Here is a 16,616-nt window from a genome sequence, read left to right as displayed (position 1 = left end):
GATCTAGTTTAGGCTCAATTTCCAGGCAATTGTCGGGGTGATTATCAACTGGCCACTGCACCTGATTGTAACTCCAGTTCTGTTTGTGATATTACGATTCTAACAACGGCGGTGTGTTTTATATAGACTTATTTGGGAAAAGTCAAGGATGGAGCAGGGCTTTAAAAATGGCAGAGTAATAAAATTAATGAATTATCAGTCAAAATTACTGCTTTAGCGGTTCTAGTGTAAGTTGTAAGTTGACGACTCAGGAACATTCACAGTCTTTTTGGTAAGCAACTCCAGTGTAGATTTGTCCTTGCTTTAGGAAATTATCCTGTTGAAAGGTGAATTAATCTCCCAGTGTCTGGTGGAAAGCGGACTGAACCGGGTTTTCCTCAAGGATTTTGCCTCTGCTTAGCTCCATTCCGTTTCTTTTTTATCCTGAAAATCTCCCCAGTCCTTAACTATTACAAGCATACCCATAACATGATGCAGCCACCACTATACTTGAAAATATGGAGATGTACTCAGTAATGTGTTGTATTGGATTTGCCTCAAACATAACACTTTGTAGTGACTGGGTGTATTGATCCACCATCCAAAGTGTAATTAATAACTTCACCATGCTCAAAGGGATATTCAATGTCTGCTCTAAAAAAATATATTTTGAATTTTGATAAAGTCAAGGGGTGTGAATACTTTCTGAAGGCATTGTCTACTTTACCCCCTAGTAAAGTAGACAGTCGACATGGGCTATAATTTATAGTAAGTGATGCCTTCTCAACATGTCTCCTCATGTTTAACTCTCTCTGTCACTCCAATAACATTGCCTGATATGACTGTTGAGCATCATGTGCTCATATATAGTAATCTCATGCTCTTTCACCAAAGAACGCAGTTCTCCAAGCTTGCTGAAACTCTCCCGAAAGGCAGGTTTTAATTTTGAGCCCTGACAGAAAGATACTGTGATAAAAAGTAGGCTATACACTGAGTGCAGAAAACATTAGGAACTCCTTCCTAATATTGAGTCGAAAAACCCAGCTGCCTTTCAGTTCTTGACACACTCAAACCGGTGCGAATGGCACCTACTATCATAATAGTAAAATTAGGAAGGTGTTCTGAATGACACACACACAATCCATGTCTAAATTGTTTCAAGGCTTAAAAATCCTTATTTTACCTGTCTCCTCCTGTTCATCTACACTGATTAAAGTGGATTTAACAAGTGACGTCAATAAGGGATCCTAGCTTTCACCTGTTTTCATGTCATGAAAAGAGCAGGTGATCCTAAAGTTCTGTATACTCATCGGAGAGTCTTAAATCCTATCCTCATTCAGAATAAATGCATAATTGGTAATTGTATAAAGATATTGTAGCACATTTGATTACTATGCTAGTATTTCTTGAGTGTTTAATAAAAACATTTTCTGTAGTGCCTCTTTCAGCCCTTATGCTGCCTGTCACCCAGTCATTTATGATGCAGTTCATTTAGGCCTAAGACATGGAGTAGCCTATCATGCAAACATTTCATGCAAACAAACACTTCTTACTCATTACGTTTGTACAAATACAAAATTTCAATCATTCACTATAATTTCCATTCCGACATTACATTTATCCATTGCAGTGCCATTCTATACCATCGAAGTAGAGTTCTAGGTCATTGTACATAACATACAGTACATTCGGAAAGTATTCAGACCTTGACTGTTACAGCTTTATTCTAAAATTGATTAAAATGTTTTTCCTCAACAATCTACAAACAATACCCCATAATGACTAAGCGAAAACAGGTTTTTAGATTTCTTTGCAAATGTATTAAAACAAAAAAACAGATACCTTATTTACCTAAGTATTCAGACCCTTTGCTACAAGACTTGAAATTGAGCTGAGGTGCATCCTGTTTGCACTGATTATCCTTGATGTTTCTACAACTTGATTGGAATCCACCTGTGGTAAATTCAAGTTGTTCCTACTTTAATTAAATCCTTAAATTGGTCATTAATATGTGGCAGTATCGTCTCTCCCATCACTGAGTTTTTCTCCCCACAGCTAGCCAGCTAGCCTAACTATAGCTTGGCTTGTTTACCTCTAGTGGGGGCATAGCAAATTGACAAGGAAGCGTGAGGGGCGTTGAGCATGCAAATAGCGTGCATATGATAACCAATCAAAAAGTTGCTCAAAATTTGAGCTAACCTCCCCTTTAAGTTACCAGAGCAGTGAGTCACAGCTCGCAGCCACGAAAGTGGGAGAAGCTGTCTGTGCATCAGCAGTCTCAGCAATGGCGCACACACAAGCAGAGAAGCACAAGGGGAGGTGGTGTGCAGCGGGAGAGGGAAAATGCTATATCGGGGACCGCAGCAAGGCAAATTGGTGCTGTTACCTACCCATTGAGCACTGTATCACGGTGACATCCAGATGGTTACTACCAATATTAAAAGTTATTTCTCATGGTTACTCAAAGTAAGATCAAGTGGAATGGAACAAATTGGAAATGGTGACCAAATCCAGATGGTGATCAATATTACAAATTATTTCTCCTTCGCCCATCGACGTGAACTGCACTTTTTTTTAGCACCATGCTGCTGCTGTTGTCAGCTAGCCAGCATAAACTAGCTGGGAAGGGCTTATCGGGATGATTGACTGAACCAAATCCTTTCGTCTCCACACTCGACTCTCAACTGCGTGACATACGTCATCCATTTGGGCTCCAGGCGACCCCCCCCTCCCCCATCCTCCTGGACTAGGTCGGTCTTCTGTGCGCGGCTCTGCGGCCCATCCCTGCCCTCGTGCCTTGAACCTTGCGCTCTTCCAGTGGATACAGCTGGAGAACTACAAGGCAATCCCATTGTGCGCCACGACCAATATGACCAATTTGAGCAATTGCCATTACTAATATTACCAATATATATTGTCCTGCTAATAAAAGGGTTAATAATATAACTGTGAGAATATCCAACAAACTTTTATATAATTCTTAATCAATAATAATAATCGCTTTGTTTAAAAAATAACAATATTTTTGAGATGATTTCATTTTCAAATAATGAAAAATGAGCGAGAAAAAGGGCTGAGACATTATTACTAATTTGTAAATAAAGCCAGTTTGTTATTTAGAATGATATAGTTCTGTTTTTAGAGGGAGAGAAACCAAAACCTACAGTCATCTCATGGGTCTCCCAGTCAAGGTTGGCACAGGTATTGAACCAGCATCTGTAGCAACACAGCTTGCACTGCTATGCAGTGTCTTAGACCGTTGCACCACTCTGGTGCTGTACAATGTGATCGGTCGGGAGTTGGCTACACTACTAGAGTAAGAGCAAAATAAAATAATGAAAACAGTGTAAAAAAAGTTTTAGTAAGTAACACTTAAGTCATGCACAATTATCAGTTTCTATTTACATTTGATGTCGGAAGTTTACATACACCTTAGCCAAATACATTTAAACTCAGTTTTTCACAATTCCTGACATTTCATCCAAGTAGAAATTCCCTCTTAGGTCAGTTAGGATCACCACTTTATTTTAAGAATGGGAAATGTCAGAATAATAGTGGAGAGAATGATTTATTTCAGCTTTTATTTGTTTCATCACATTCCCAGTGGGTCAGAAGCTTACATTAACCTCAATTAGTATTTGATAGCATTGCCTTTAAATTGTTTAACTTGGGTCAAATGTTTCAGGTAGCCTTCCACAAGCTTCCCACAATAAGTTGGGTGAATTTTGGTCCATTCCTCCTGACAGAGCTGGTGTAACCGAGTCAGGTTTGTAAGACTCATGCTCGCACACGCTTTCTCAGTTCTGCCCACAAATGTTCTATAGGATTGAGGTCAGGGCTTTGTGATGGCCACTCCAATACCTTGACTTTGTTGTCCTTAAGCCATTTTGCCACAACTTTGGAAGTATGCTTGGGGTCATTGTCCATTTGGAAGAACCATTTGCGACCAAGCTTTAACTTCCTGACTGATGTCTTGAGATGTTGCTTTAATATATCCACATAATCTTCCTGACCCTCATGCCATCTATTTTGTGAAGTGCACCAGTCCCTCCTGCAGCAAAGCACCCCCACAACATGATGCTGACACCCCCGTGCTTCACGGTTGGGATGGTGTTCTTCAGCTTTTTCCTCCAAACATAATGATGGTCATTATGGCCAAACAGTTCTATTTTTGTTTCATCAGACCAGAGGATGTTTCTCCGAAAAGTACGATCTTTGTCCCCATGTGCAATTGCAAACCATAGTCTGTTTTGTTTTGGCGGTTTTGGAGCAGTGGCTTCTTCCTTGCTGAGCAGCCTTTCAGGTTATGTCGATATAGGACTCGTTTTACTGTGGATATAGATACTTTTGTACCTGTTTCCTCCAGCATCTTCACAAGATCCTTTGCTGTTGTTATGGGATTGATTTGCACTTTTCACACCAAAGTACATTCATCTCTAGAAGACAGAACACATCTCCTTCCTGAGCGGTATGACAGCTGCATTGTCCCATGGTGTTTATACTTGCATACTATTGTTTGTACAGATGAACGTGGTACCTTCAGGCATTTGGAAATTGCTCCTAAGGATGAACCATTCTTGTGGAGGTCTACAATTTATTTTCTGAGGTCTTGGCTAATTTCTTTTGATTTTTCCCATGACATCAAGCAAAGAGGCACTGAGTTTGAAGGTAGGCCTTGAAATATGTCCATAGGTACACTGCCAATTGACTTTATTTAACTCGGCAAGTAAATTAAGAACAAATTATTATTTTAAATTATGGCCTAGGAACAGTGGGTTAACTGCCTTGTTAAGGGGCAGAACGACAGATTTTTACCTTGTCAGCTCGAGAATTTGATCTTGCAACCTTTTGATTACGAGTCCAACGCTCTAACCACTAGGCTTCCTGCCGCCCACGATGATGTCAATTAGCCTGTCAATTAGCCTGTCAGATGCTTCTAAAGCATTGGCATCATTTTCTGGAATTTCCCAAGCTGTTTAAAGGCACAGTCAACATAGTTTATGTAAACTTCTGACCTATTGGAATTGTGATACATTGAATTAATTATAAGTGAAACAATCTGTCTGTAAACAATTGTTGGAAAAATGACTTGTGTCATGCACAAAGTAGATGTCCTAACCCACTTCCCAAAACTATAGTTTGTTAACAAGAAATTTGTGGAGTGGTTGAAAAACGAGTTTTAATGACTCCAACCTAAGTGTATGTAAACATCCGACTTCAACTGTAGGTGTATGTCACCCATTCATTGTCAGTTAGAGACACAGTACGACCCAAAAGCATAATCAGTGCTCTAACTCCCCCTTGCGCTGGTCTGGAGCAATGAAGTGGTGATGCAGGGTACCGTACTAAACCACAAATTACCTTTAAGTCCCGCAGCATAATCGCAAAACTTTTTTGGAGCAACCACTGTACCACGTGTGCTGCGTCAGCCAGGCTACTTGTACTTGTGGTCCTATATGTCTCAGTTGGTAGAGCATGGCGCTTACAATGCCAGGATTGTGGGTTTGATTCCCGGGCCACCCATACTTAAAATGTATGCACGCAGGACTGTAAGTCACTTTGGATAAAAAGTGTCTGCTAAATGGCATATGTTATTATATTGTAAGGTATCGCCCCCTTTCAAATATTACTAGAACAAAATAAACAAAAACATGATATCCTGACCATTAAAAAAGAGAAACAGATAGTTGGGATTTACACAAAGAAAAAGAAAAACATGATGGATCAGGGTAAAAAAAAGAAGAAAATAAAGAGAAGGGATTCATGTAAAATGCTTAAGCAACAGTGACAGATAGGCAGAAGGTTATTGAATGGAATGTCCAGTAGATGTTCTGTTGCAGTTCTTGAGGTGGTCCGGGAGACTTAAAAAAAAGGACTTCTGTAAGTGATGAGAAATTGACCTAATCTGGTATGGGGAAAAAAAGGTATGGCGATAAGTGTAAATTCTTCTGGAATAATGATGAACCTGAGTTTTGAATTTGAAAAGAGATTGAAAAGAAACATATATTTTTAATACAAATATACAGAATTAATTGATATCATAAATATTGAGGGTTTGAAAATGATGAAAGAGTGGAGAGGAACTGGCATGACTGTCGGAAGTGAGTTGCCATCCTAACAAAACTCTTTTGCAGTATGAAAATGTTAAATACACAGCGCAGCTGAGCAGAGGATACTGAACCGGCCAGGAGCATTTGGGGCTCTGGAGCACCTGCCTCCAGGCACTTACATCACAAATAAAACAGAAGATATAAAAATGTTATATCACTACATGTCTACAATACAAACTGTATAATACCACCATAAAACAATATTACAATGTAAGCGTGTGTAGAGTGCGTGTGCTAGCGTATCTGTGCGTATGCTGGGTGTGTGTGTGTGTGTGTTAACATTCCCCGCTATTTCATAAGGTGTATATTTATCCGTTTTTTTAATCTGACTCTACTGCTTGCATCAGTTAACTGATGTAGAATAGAGTTCCATGTAGTCATGGCTCTTTGTAGTACTGTGCTCCTCACATAGTCTGTTCTGGACTTGGGGACTGTGAGAGACCTCTCGTGCCATGTCTGTGGGATATGCATGGGTGTCCGAGCTGTGTGCCAGTAGTTTAGACAGACAGCTCGGTGCATTCAACATGTCAATACCTCTCATAAATGAAAGTAGTGATGAAATCAATCTCTCCTCCACTTTCAGCCAGGAGAGATTGACATGCATATTATTAACATTAGCTCTCAGTGTACATCCAAGGAACAGCCGTCCTTTTTTGTGGCACCTGACCACACGACTGACCAGTAGTCAAGGTACGACAAAATCAGTGATAGTGTTGTTAATAAGGCAGAACGCTTTATTATAGACAGACTTCTCCCATTCTTAGCTACTACTGCATCAATATGTTTTGACCATGACAGTTTACAATCTAGTGTCACTCCAAGCAGTTTATTCATCTCAACTTGCTCAATTTCCACATTATTTATTACAAGATGTGGTTGAGGTTTAGGGTTCAATGAGTGTTTTGTTCCAAATACAATGCTTTTAGTTTTAGAAATATTTAGGGCTAACATATTCCTTGCCACCCACTCTGAAACTAACTGCAGCTCATTGTTGAGTGTTGCAGTCATTTCAGTTGCTGTAGTAGCTGACGCGTATAGTGTTGAAACACTGGCTTTAATCAAAGTCACTGGCATGTCGCTAGTAAACATTGAAAAAAGCAAGTGGCCTAAACAGCTACCCTGGGGAATTCCTGATTCTAACTGGATTATATTTGATAGGCTTCCATTAAAGAACACCCTCTGTGTTCTGTTAGACAAGTAACTCTTTATCCACACTATAGCCATAACACATACATTTTTCCAGCAGCAGATTATGATCAATAATGTCAAAAGCTGCACTGAAGTCTAACAAGACAGCCCCCACAATCATTTGATCATCAATTTCTCTCGGCCAATCATCAGTCATTTGTGTAAGTGCTGTGCTTGTTGAGTGTCCTTCCCTATAAGCATGCTGAAATTCTGTTGTCAATTTGTTTACTGTGAAATAGCATTGTATCTGGTCAAACACAATTTGTTCCTGAAGTTTACTAAGGGTTGGTAACAGGCTGATTGGTCAACTATTTGAGCTAGTAAAGGGGGCTTTACTATTCTTGGGTAGCGGAATGACTTTAGCTTCCCTCCAGGCCTGAGGGCACACGCTCTCTAGTAGGCTTACATTGAAGATGTGGCAAATAGGAGTGGCAATATCTTCTGCTATTAGCCTCAGTAATTTTCCATCTAGATTGTCAGACCCCTGTGGCTTGTCATTGTTGATAGACAACAATCATTTTTTCACCTCTTCCACACTGACTTTATGGAATTCAAAAGTACAATTCTTGTCTTTCAGAATTTGGTCCAATATACTTGGATGTGTAGTTTCAGCGTTTATTGCTGGCATGTCATCTCTAAGTTTGCTTATCTTTCCAATGAAAAAGTAATTAAAGTAGTTTGCAATATCAGTGGGATTTGTTATGAATGAGCCATCTGATTCAATGAATGAAGGAGCCAAGTAGGCTTTTCCCCCAAAACATTCTCCCACTACAAAACTTCTTGTATGACCTCTTATACACTATATTAGGCCCAACCTTTGGAACTTTGGCTTTCCTAGATACGGATTTTATATTGTGATCCCTACATTCCATGGATTTGGATACTGCTTTAAAGCAAATATCTGCAGCGTTAGTAAAAATGTGATCAACATATGTTAATGATTTAATTCCTGTGCTGTTTGTAACTACCCTGGTAGGATGACTGACAACCTGATCCAGGTTGCAGGCATTGGTTACAGTTTGACGTGTTTTCCTGAGTGGGCAGCTTGATGATAGCCAGTCAATATTTAAATCACCCAGAAGATATACTGTACATTATCAAGCATTTCACACACATTATCCAGATACTAACTGCTAGCACTTGGTGGTCTATAGCAGCTTCCCACAAGAATGGGCTTTAGGTGAGGCAGATCAACCTGTAGCCATATTACTCAAACAGTATTTAACATTAGATCGTCTCTAAGCTTTACAGGAATGTGGTTCTGAATATAGACCACAACACCGCCTCGGTTGGCATTTCTGTCTTTTCGGTAGATGTTATAACCATGTATTGTTACCACTGTATCATCAAAGGTGTTATCTATGTGAGTTTCAGAGATTTCAGTCAGAATATGAATGTCATCCGTTACAAGCAAGTTATTGACTTCATGGACCTTGTTTCTTAGGCTACATATGTTAATATGGGCTATTTTCTAGCACTTTTCTGAGTTGCTTGATTGTGTTTAATGCTTTACTGGGAAGCTTATCAGAGATAGACTTTCTCATGTTATTTACATTGGAGCTGATAGTGCAGGGTGAGCTGCATAAAGTGGTCTTCCTACTATTGCACACCGCCTCAGTGCTAACAGTGTAACTCTGGTTTATAGGCTCATGATTACTGCTTACAATTGCTGTAGGATAAACAGATGTATTTGGTGCAATTAGGGGTACATATATTAAATTACTTACATTGTGTTTGCCTATGCCCCTAAGATCATGTACATTTGATGCAGCATTATGACGACTCATTGTCACAATGACTGAATGACTGGAATTCTGATAGACTTTGGTTTAATGTAAAGCTCTAATTCAATCGTATTATTATAATGTAGTAGAAAGCGATGGGTTAGAAGAAACCAACATAATCAACCCATAAAGTAAGATTTAACATCCATATATGGCCAGCTATGTAAACTTTAACATTGATTTATCCTGCAATAGATGTCGTTCAATTGGTAACATTTTTTTATTTTTGTAATGCCTCTTAAGGGGAAAATAATCAAAAAATAATGGAATGCAATCAGATTACGCAACTGAGTTTGGGTAATCCAAAAGTTACATTACTGATTGCAATTTTGCACAGGTAACTCGTAACTGTAAAACCTACCCTAACCAGAAACCATGGATAGATGGCGGGATTCGCGTAAAACTGAAAGCGTGAACCACTGCATTTAATCAAGGAAAGGTGACAGGGAATATGGCCGAATACAAATAGTGTAGTTATTCTTTCCGCAAGGCAATCAAACAAGGGAAATGTCAGTGTAGAGAAAAAGTGGAGTCGCAATTCAACAGCCCAGACACGAGATGTAGGCAGCATGGTCTACAGACAATCACGGACTACAAAAGGAAAACCAGTCACGTCACGGACACCGACGTCTTGCTTCCAGACAACTAAACACATTCTTTGCCTGCTTTTAGGATAATACAGTGCCACCAATGCGGCCCGCTACCAAGGACTGTGGGCTCTCCTTCTCCGTTGCTGAAGTGAGTAAGACATTTAAACGTGTTAACCCTCGCAAGGCTACCAGCCCAGACGGAATCCCTAGCCGCGTCCTAAAGAGGATGCGCAGACCAGCTGGCTGGTGTGTTTACGGATATATTCAATCTCTCCCTATCCTAGTCTGCTGTCCCCACATGCTTCAAGATGGCCACCATTGTTCCTGTACCCAAGAAGGCAAAGGTAACTGAACTAAATGACTATAGCCCCGTAGCAATCACTTCTGTCATCATGAAGTGCTTTGAGAGACTAGTCAAGGATCATATCACCTCCACCTTACCTGTCACCCTAGACCCACTTCAATTTGCGTACCGCCCCAATAAGTCCACAGACAATGCAATCGCCATCACACTGCAGACTGCCCTAGCCCATCTGGACAAGAGGAATACTTATGTAAGAATGCTGTTCATTGGGTACAGCTTAGCATTCAAGACTATAGTACCCTCCAAGCTCATCATTAAGCTTGAGGTCTTGGGTCTCAACGCTGTCCTGTGTAATTGGGTCCTGGACTTCCTGACAGGCCGCCCCTTGGTGGTGAAGGTAGGAAACAACATCTCCACTTCGCTTATCCTCAACACTGGGCCCCCACAAGGGTGCGTTCTCAGCCCTCTCCTGTACTCCCTGTTCACCCATGACTGCGTGGACATGCACGCCTCCAACTCAATCATCAAGTTTGCAGACGACACTACAGTGGTAGGCTTGATTACCAACAACGACGAGACGGCCTACATGGAGGTGGTGAGGGCCCTCGGAGTGTGGTGTCAGGAAAATAACCTCACACTCAACGTCAACAAAACAAAGAAGATGATCGTGGACTTCAGGAAACAGCAGAGGGAGCACCCTCCTATCCACAGTGACGGGCCAGCAGTGAAGGTGGAAAGTTTTAAGTTCCTCTACGTGCACATCATGGACAAACTGAAATGGTCCACCCCAACTACACCACCCAGGGCTTTCCAGAGGGTGGTGCAGTCTGCACAACGCATCACCGGAGGCAAACTACCTGCCATCCAGGACACCTACAGCACCCGATGTCACAGGAAGGCCAAAAAGATCAAGGATCCACCCGAGCCACTGCCTGTTCACACCGCTACCATCCAGAAGGCGAGGTCAGTACAGGTGCATCAAAGCTGGGGCCGGGAAACTGAAAAATAGAAGCTGTCTCAAGGCCATCAGAATGTTAAACAGCCATCACTAACACAGAGGCAGCTGCCTACATACAGACTTTAAATCATTGACCACGTTAATAAATGGATCACTTGTCACTATAATAATGTTAACATGTCTTGTATTACTCATCTCTATATATTGTATTTTATACCATTTATTGCATCTTGCCTTTGCCGCTCAGTCATTTTTATTTGACCTTTATCTAAGTAGGCAAGTCAGTTAAGAACAAATTCTTACTTACAATGATGGCCTACCCTGGCCAAACCCGGACGATGCTGGGACAATTGTGCACCACGCTATGGGACTCCCGATTCGAACCAGGGACTGTAGTGATGCACTGAGATGCAGTGCCTTAGTCCGCTGCACCACTCAGGAGCCCATATATTTATATGTAAATATTCTTATTCCATTCCATTACTTAGATTTGTGTGTATTGGGTAGATGTTGTTGAATTGTTAGATTACTTGTTAGATATTGTTGCACTGTCGGAACTAGAAGCACAAGCATTTTGCTACACTCGCATTAATATCTGCTAACCATGTGTATGTGACCAATAACATTTGATTTGATTTGGATTTGATTTGATTACATTTAGAAAGTAACTTACCCAACCCTGGTCACACCCAAGAAGACTCGAGGCTGTAATCGCTGCCAAAGGTGCTTCAACAAAGTACTGAGTAAAGGGACTGAATACTTATGTACATATGCTATTTTCTTTTTGTGTTATTAATACATTTGCTAACATTTCTAAAAACCTGTTTTTGCTTTGTCATTATGTGTTATTGTGTGCAGATTGATGAGAAAAAAACGATTTAATGCATTTAAGAATAAGGCTGTAATGTAACAAAATGTGGATAAAGTCAAGGGGTCTGAATACTTAATGAATGCACTGTATAACAGATGCAATAAATTAAGTAAAGTGTGATGGGGGAGAATGGGGGAGTTGATGAGCAAGGGGAAGCAGATAATGCATAATTATGTAATCCCCAATTGTGAATGAAGAACAGGCCGGGCCATTCTATTTTATTGGTATATTCTAATTAGAATCTCAAAAATGGTATGTACCCTATATCAGTCCACCAAATCCAAGCACTTTTATCAGTCTACTCTAGCCTACTTGTGAGAGCGTGAGAGCGTGAGAGCGTGGTTAATTTACAATGGCAAGAAGACCAAGACAAATGGATGCACATATGCTCCATTACATGACCTGAATAAAAACAACTCTCATCAACGCTGATGATTATTTTTCTGATTCTGAGCCTCAGCCTCAGCCTGAAGCATAAGCGCAAAAAAGCCAGAATGGCACGCACTGAGCAGGTGCCCGAGCCACCACCAAATGAAACGGTGAGACCAGCACAAGCAATCTAAAGTTATTATTTATGTATTTATTATTATTTTTTAATTCCTTTATTATTTTCCCCTAACACTACCACCCCTCCCTTAATTGGAGTAAACTAATGGACAACAACACTTTGGCTTCTACTTCCACCTTATACATACTATATACACATTTTACGGACACAGTATATTTTACAATAGTGACCCTCAACCCCTCCCATCTATCTCTGAAGACCACTAAGTTTTGATTTATATTTGCCATATATTTTTCAATTGTGCTGTTTCACAAAAGTTCTGAACCTTCCTATTCTCATAGTTTTGACAGATTGTAAATTAAATACATTTTTTGGCTTAGAGTATTATTATATAATCGATTGATTGACTATGACTTCTTAAATCACCCAGAAGTGCTATTTGCAGAGTTAGCTACAGGTCAATTGACCAATTCCTCGGCCATTCCTGAACCTGCGACCAAAAACAAGCTACAGTCCATATGTGGTCCTGTGTGGCTCAGTTGGTAGAGCATGGCACTTGAAACGCTAGGGTTGTGGGTTTGTTTCCCACAGGGGACAAGTGTAAACAAATATGATAATGTGTGCATTAGCTACTGTAAGTTGCTCTGGATAAGAGTGTCTGCTAAATCACAAAAATGTAAAATATGGACAGTACCTAAAGTTATTAGCTGGCTGGCTTTCTATGGGCTCAATGCATGAAAATGTGTGTGATGATTTATGTGCCCTGGATCAGGTTGAAGTGTTAACTGTTAGACAGGACACAATGTGGGATTTCTGATGGTGTTAAGTCTAGGTTCCCAGATATTACGAAATGTGTACCAAGGGGGTCGGTATTGGGACCTGTTTTCTTTACTATTCATATAAATAATATTGGTCTATCTGTTAAAACTTGTAATATTCATCTGTATGCTGACGATACTGTTATGAATGCCATTGCCCCAACTAAACCAGGCGTTGTTAGACTTGCAATCTAACTTTGCTGATGACCTGGTTGGTTTAAAACTTGTAGTTAATGTGGGCAAGACTAAATATATGTTGTTCTCTAATTCTCCCTCAAACAATTCAGATGGACAACATAATTATTCAATGAATGGTTCTCCCATAGATCGATCCCACCTATAAATATCTGAGCTTTTGGATTGACAAGGATTTAACGTTTATAAAAACTGATAAGCTAGTTTAAAAGCTACGATTTAAAATGGCCTTATTTTTTAGAAATAGATCTTGCCTCTCCCTAAATGGCAGGATCAGATTGTACAGTCAATTTTCCTGACAGTTCTTGACTATGGTGACACAATTTACCAGAATGCAGCAGCCACTACTCTTAAACCTTTGGATGCCGTCTACAATAACGCCCTTTGCTTTATCACAGGTTACAGTTTTAATACTCATCCCTGCATCTTGTATTAAAAGGTTGGCTGGTTCTCATTAAAGTCCCGTAGATCACTTCACTATTCCCTTTTTGTTTACAAAGCTCCACTACACAAACTTCCGACTTTGTTGTTTAAGTATAAAAACATGCGTTACCAAACCCGTTCAAAGGGTTGGTTAACTTGAGGTTCCTTGGGTCTCCACCGAATGAGTTAAATCCGCTTTTAGTTTTAATGCGCCTCACTGCTGGAACAATTTGGAGAACTCATTACAATTAGATGTTCTGGTGTCACTGCAGTTTAGGGTGTTAATTGAGGACCTAGTAGCGGAGTACTGTGACTGTTTTTCATAAATGTTGAGTTTTGTATTGATTGCTGTGTTGTTTGACATTGTGTTGGTTGTTGTATTTTTGTTATCAGGGCCCCCTTGTGAATGAGACCATGGTCTCAATGGGTTTTCCCTGAATAAATAAATAATAAACAATTTTTAAAAAAATTTAGTGGCCAACAATGTCCGAACTCCGAAGGTTTGTGCTAGCTAGCTACTGTGTGTGTGTTTGCTTATCCTGGAAGCGGAAGGGCTGAAGCGGTCCTATGTAAAACAATAGATCATAATTCAATTAAAAATGGGGATATCCAACCAGTGTAGGATGCCACTTTGAAGTCTGAGAGCACAGCCCCTTCATTATGGTCGCTTCTTGCCGACACATCAAAGCAGCTGTTCCAGACTCTCACGTCAAGGACGTAGAGAGGCTGGTGTTAGCAAGACTAGCTAAATGCTATCAAAACTATAGAAACCCTCACTATCAAAACTCCCCAAAGCAGCCTGAAAAGTAGCTGAATTTGTTGCTAGAATCTTTTACTAATAAAAGTTGCTGGAGGGGTCTGAAAACTCGCTAAATATACTGACAAAGTTGCTAAATTGGCAACACTGAAGTAGTTCCTGGTTTTGGGTTTTCTTCATTGATTATTTTGACAAATCAGAATTGGGAGAAGGTGGTGCTTAAATTGGTGCAGTGATTTTCAAGCCTGTGTGCGGATGATAAACGTTTTCCACTAGATTCTCCAGCCACAAAGCCAAAATTGTCTATATTGTAAAAATTCATGAAAACAAAAATGTGATTTTTTAGGCCATGATAAACACGGGTGAAATTAGCAGAAAGGAGGGGTTTCCATTTCAAGGGAGGAGACTTTCGCTTCCTTCCTTTGTACAAAGGTAATTGTTACAATTTGTTAAAGGCATCCCTCACAGAAGTAAAACAGGAAATTACAAACTTTCGTGAGAGAATTTTGCTTCTGGGTGATCGAGATTAGGATTTGATCATCCAACGGTTGTAATTGAAGGGGGAGGCATTCAGGGGCTTTGTGTGTCTGTCATGTGGGTGTTAGAGTGAGAAAGACACAAGAGAGCCTATGAGTATAAAAGCACAGCCCCCTTCATTATCGACACTTTGTGCCTATAACATCAAGGAGCCTTTCCAGACCCACTTTTCACTTGCTTCTTAAACTCTCCTCCCATTGCTTTGTATTTTTCTTGTGTGCAAATAATAAAAGATAAATAATTGTGGTATGATGTGACATAAGTAACGGTCACTTTAACTCTACCTACATGTACATTGATGGATTCTGTTAAAATGTAACATGTTAATTTGAAAAACTGTAGTTTGTTTGTATCCTGTTTAGTGAATGATTACTGTTAGTATTAAATGGAATTTAGGCCATTAAACTGTGTGTATGCTAATTTGGAAAGGTTGACCTAATCAGATAAGAGGAAATTGCCTAGGATCAGAGAGCATGGTCAGGCCCAGGACAATTGAGATGGACGGGTGTGATTCTGACATCTAGCTGAACAAAGAGAGGACCATGGACATTCCACAGGGGAGATAAGGGAATCTCATTGGAGTCATAAAATGTATAGCTGGGGAGGTGACAGTTACAAGAGGGTGATGACCAAATGAGGGGAGAGTATAAAATGTGTTATGAACTTTCTAAATGTATGCACTCAGCTGATGGCATCCTTGGTAATAAACACTTGAAACTTCTCTTGAGCTTTTGGTCTCAATAGCATTTTTTAAAAACAACATATTATCTCAATTACCTTGACTAACCGGTGCCCCCGCACATTCACTCTGTACCGGTACCCCCTGTATATAGCCTCGCTGTTGTTATTTTACTGCTGCTCTTTAATTACCTGTTACTTTTTAAAAATACATTTTACTTTCTATTGGAGAATGGCTTCTAAGTATGCATTTCACTGTAAGGGTTACACCTGTTGTATTCGGCGCATGTGAAACATTTTATTTGATTTGATGACTAACGGTGCCTTACCTGAATTTCCACTCCATAACCCGGATACACTGTGATGCTGTAGACGCACTCCAGAGGAGAGTAAGGGGATGAGGAGAGAGGATTTGGAGACTCCACAATGCCCTCCATCCCAGAGAGACTGGCATTGCACTGCACTGGAGAGAGAAAGTCAGGATACTTGACTGAAAATGCACAAATATCTCAACCCTTTGGAAGTAATGCCTATGAAACACTACATTGTACATAATGTTAGGCATGCAATTCCACCATTAATTTACCTGGCATATGCACTGTGGTGATGGTTGTGGTGGTGATCAAAGTGGTTGTCGTCTCCTCCTCTGTGGGTGATGTTACAGTTTTCCCTGCTCCTGATTGGCTGGCTGGGGGCGATGAGGTCAGGGCTGTGGTTAGCATCACAGTGGCTGCAGGCTCAGTCTGCAAAAGCTGTGGTACAGCCTGAATAGGTTTGGTTGTTGTTCCTGCAATCAAGGCAGAGTGTTTAAACCAGGGATGGGCAACTGGCAGCCCACGGGCCCCCTCTTTTGTAGTCGGATCAATTTCCAGAAAGTATTCACACACCTTAACTTTTTACACATTTTGTTGTGCTA

At 40.3% G+C, this 16,616-nt stretch overlaps 1 protein-coding gene across 4 annotated transcripts in view; it reads right to left on the bottom strand.

The window, feature by feature from the left end:
* Nucleotides 1–16,616, bottom strand: part of LOC115192100 (seizure protein 6 homolog) — a 124,051-nt gene that overhangs the window by 95,264 nt on the left and 12,171 nt on the right. For 2 of the 4 annotated variants that reach the window (XM_029750229.1, XM_029750230.1), the window contains exons 4-5: nucleotides 16,287–16,487; nucleotides 16,030–16,163 (exon numbers count right to left, since the gene is read on the bottom strand). In XM_029750229.1, coding sequence (XP_029606089.1) covers nucleotides 16,030–16,163; nucleotides 16,287–16,487 — 335 coding nt within the window. The remainder of the gene's footprint in view (nucleotides 1–16,029; nucleotides 16,164–16,286; nucleotides 16,488–16,616) is intronic. The other 2 variants (XM_029750231.1, XM_029750232.1) reach the window with 1 other exon arrangement.

This window comes from Salmo trutta, chromosome 4 (assembly GCF_901001165.1).
Source record: "Salmo trutta chromosome 4, fSalTru1.1, whole genome shotgun sequence".
Classification (NCBI taxonomy): domain Eukaryota; kingdom Metazoa; phylum Chordata; class Actinopteri; order Salmoniformes; family Salmonidae; genus Salmo; species Salmo trutta.
The sequence above is the reverse complement of the archived record's forward strand: the minus strand, read 5'-3'. Positions and strand labels throughout refer to the sequence as shown.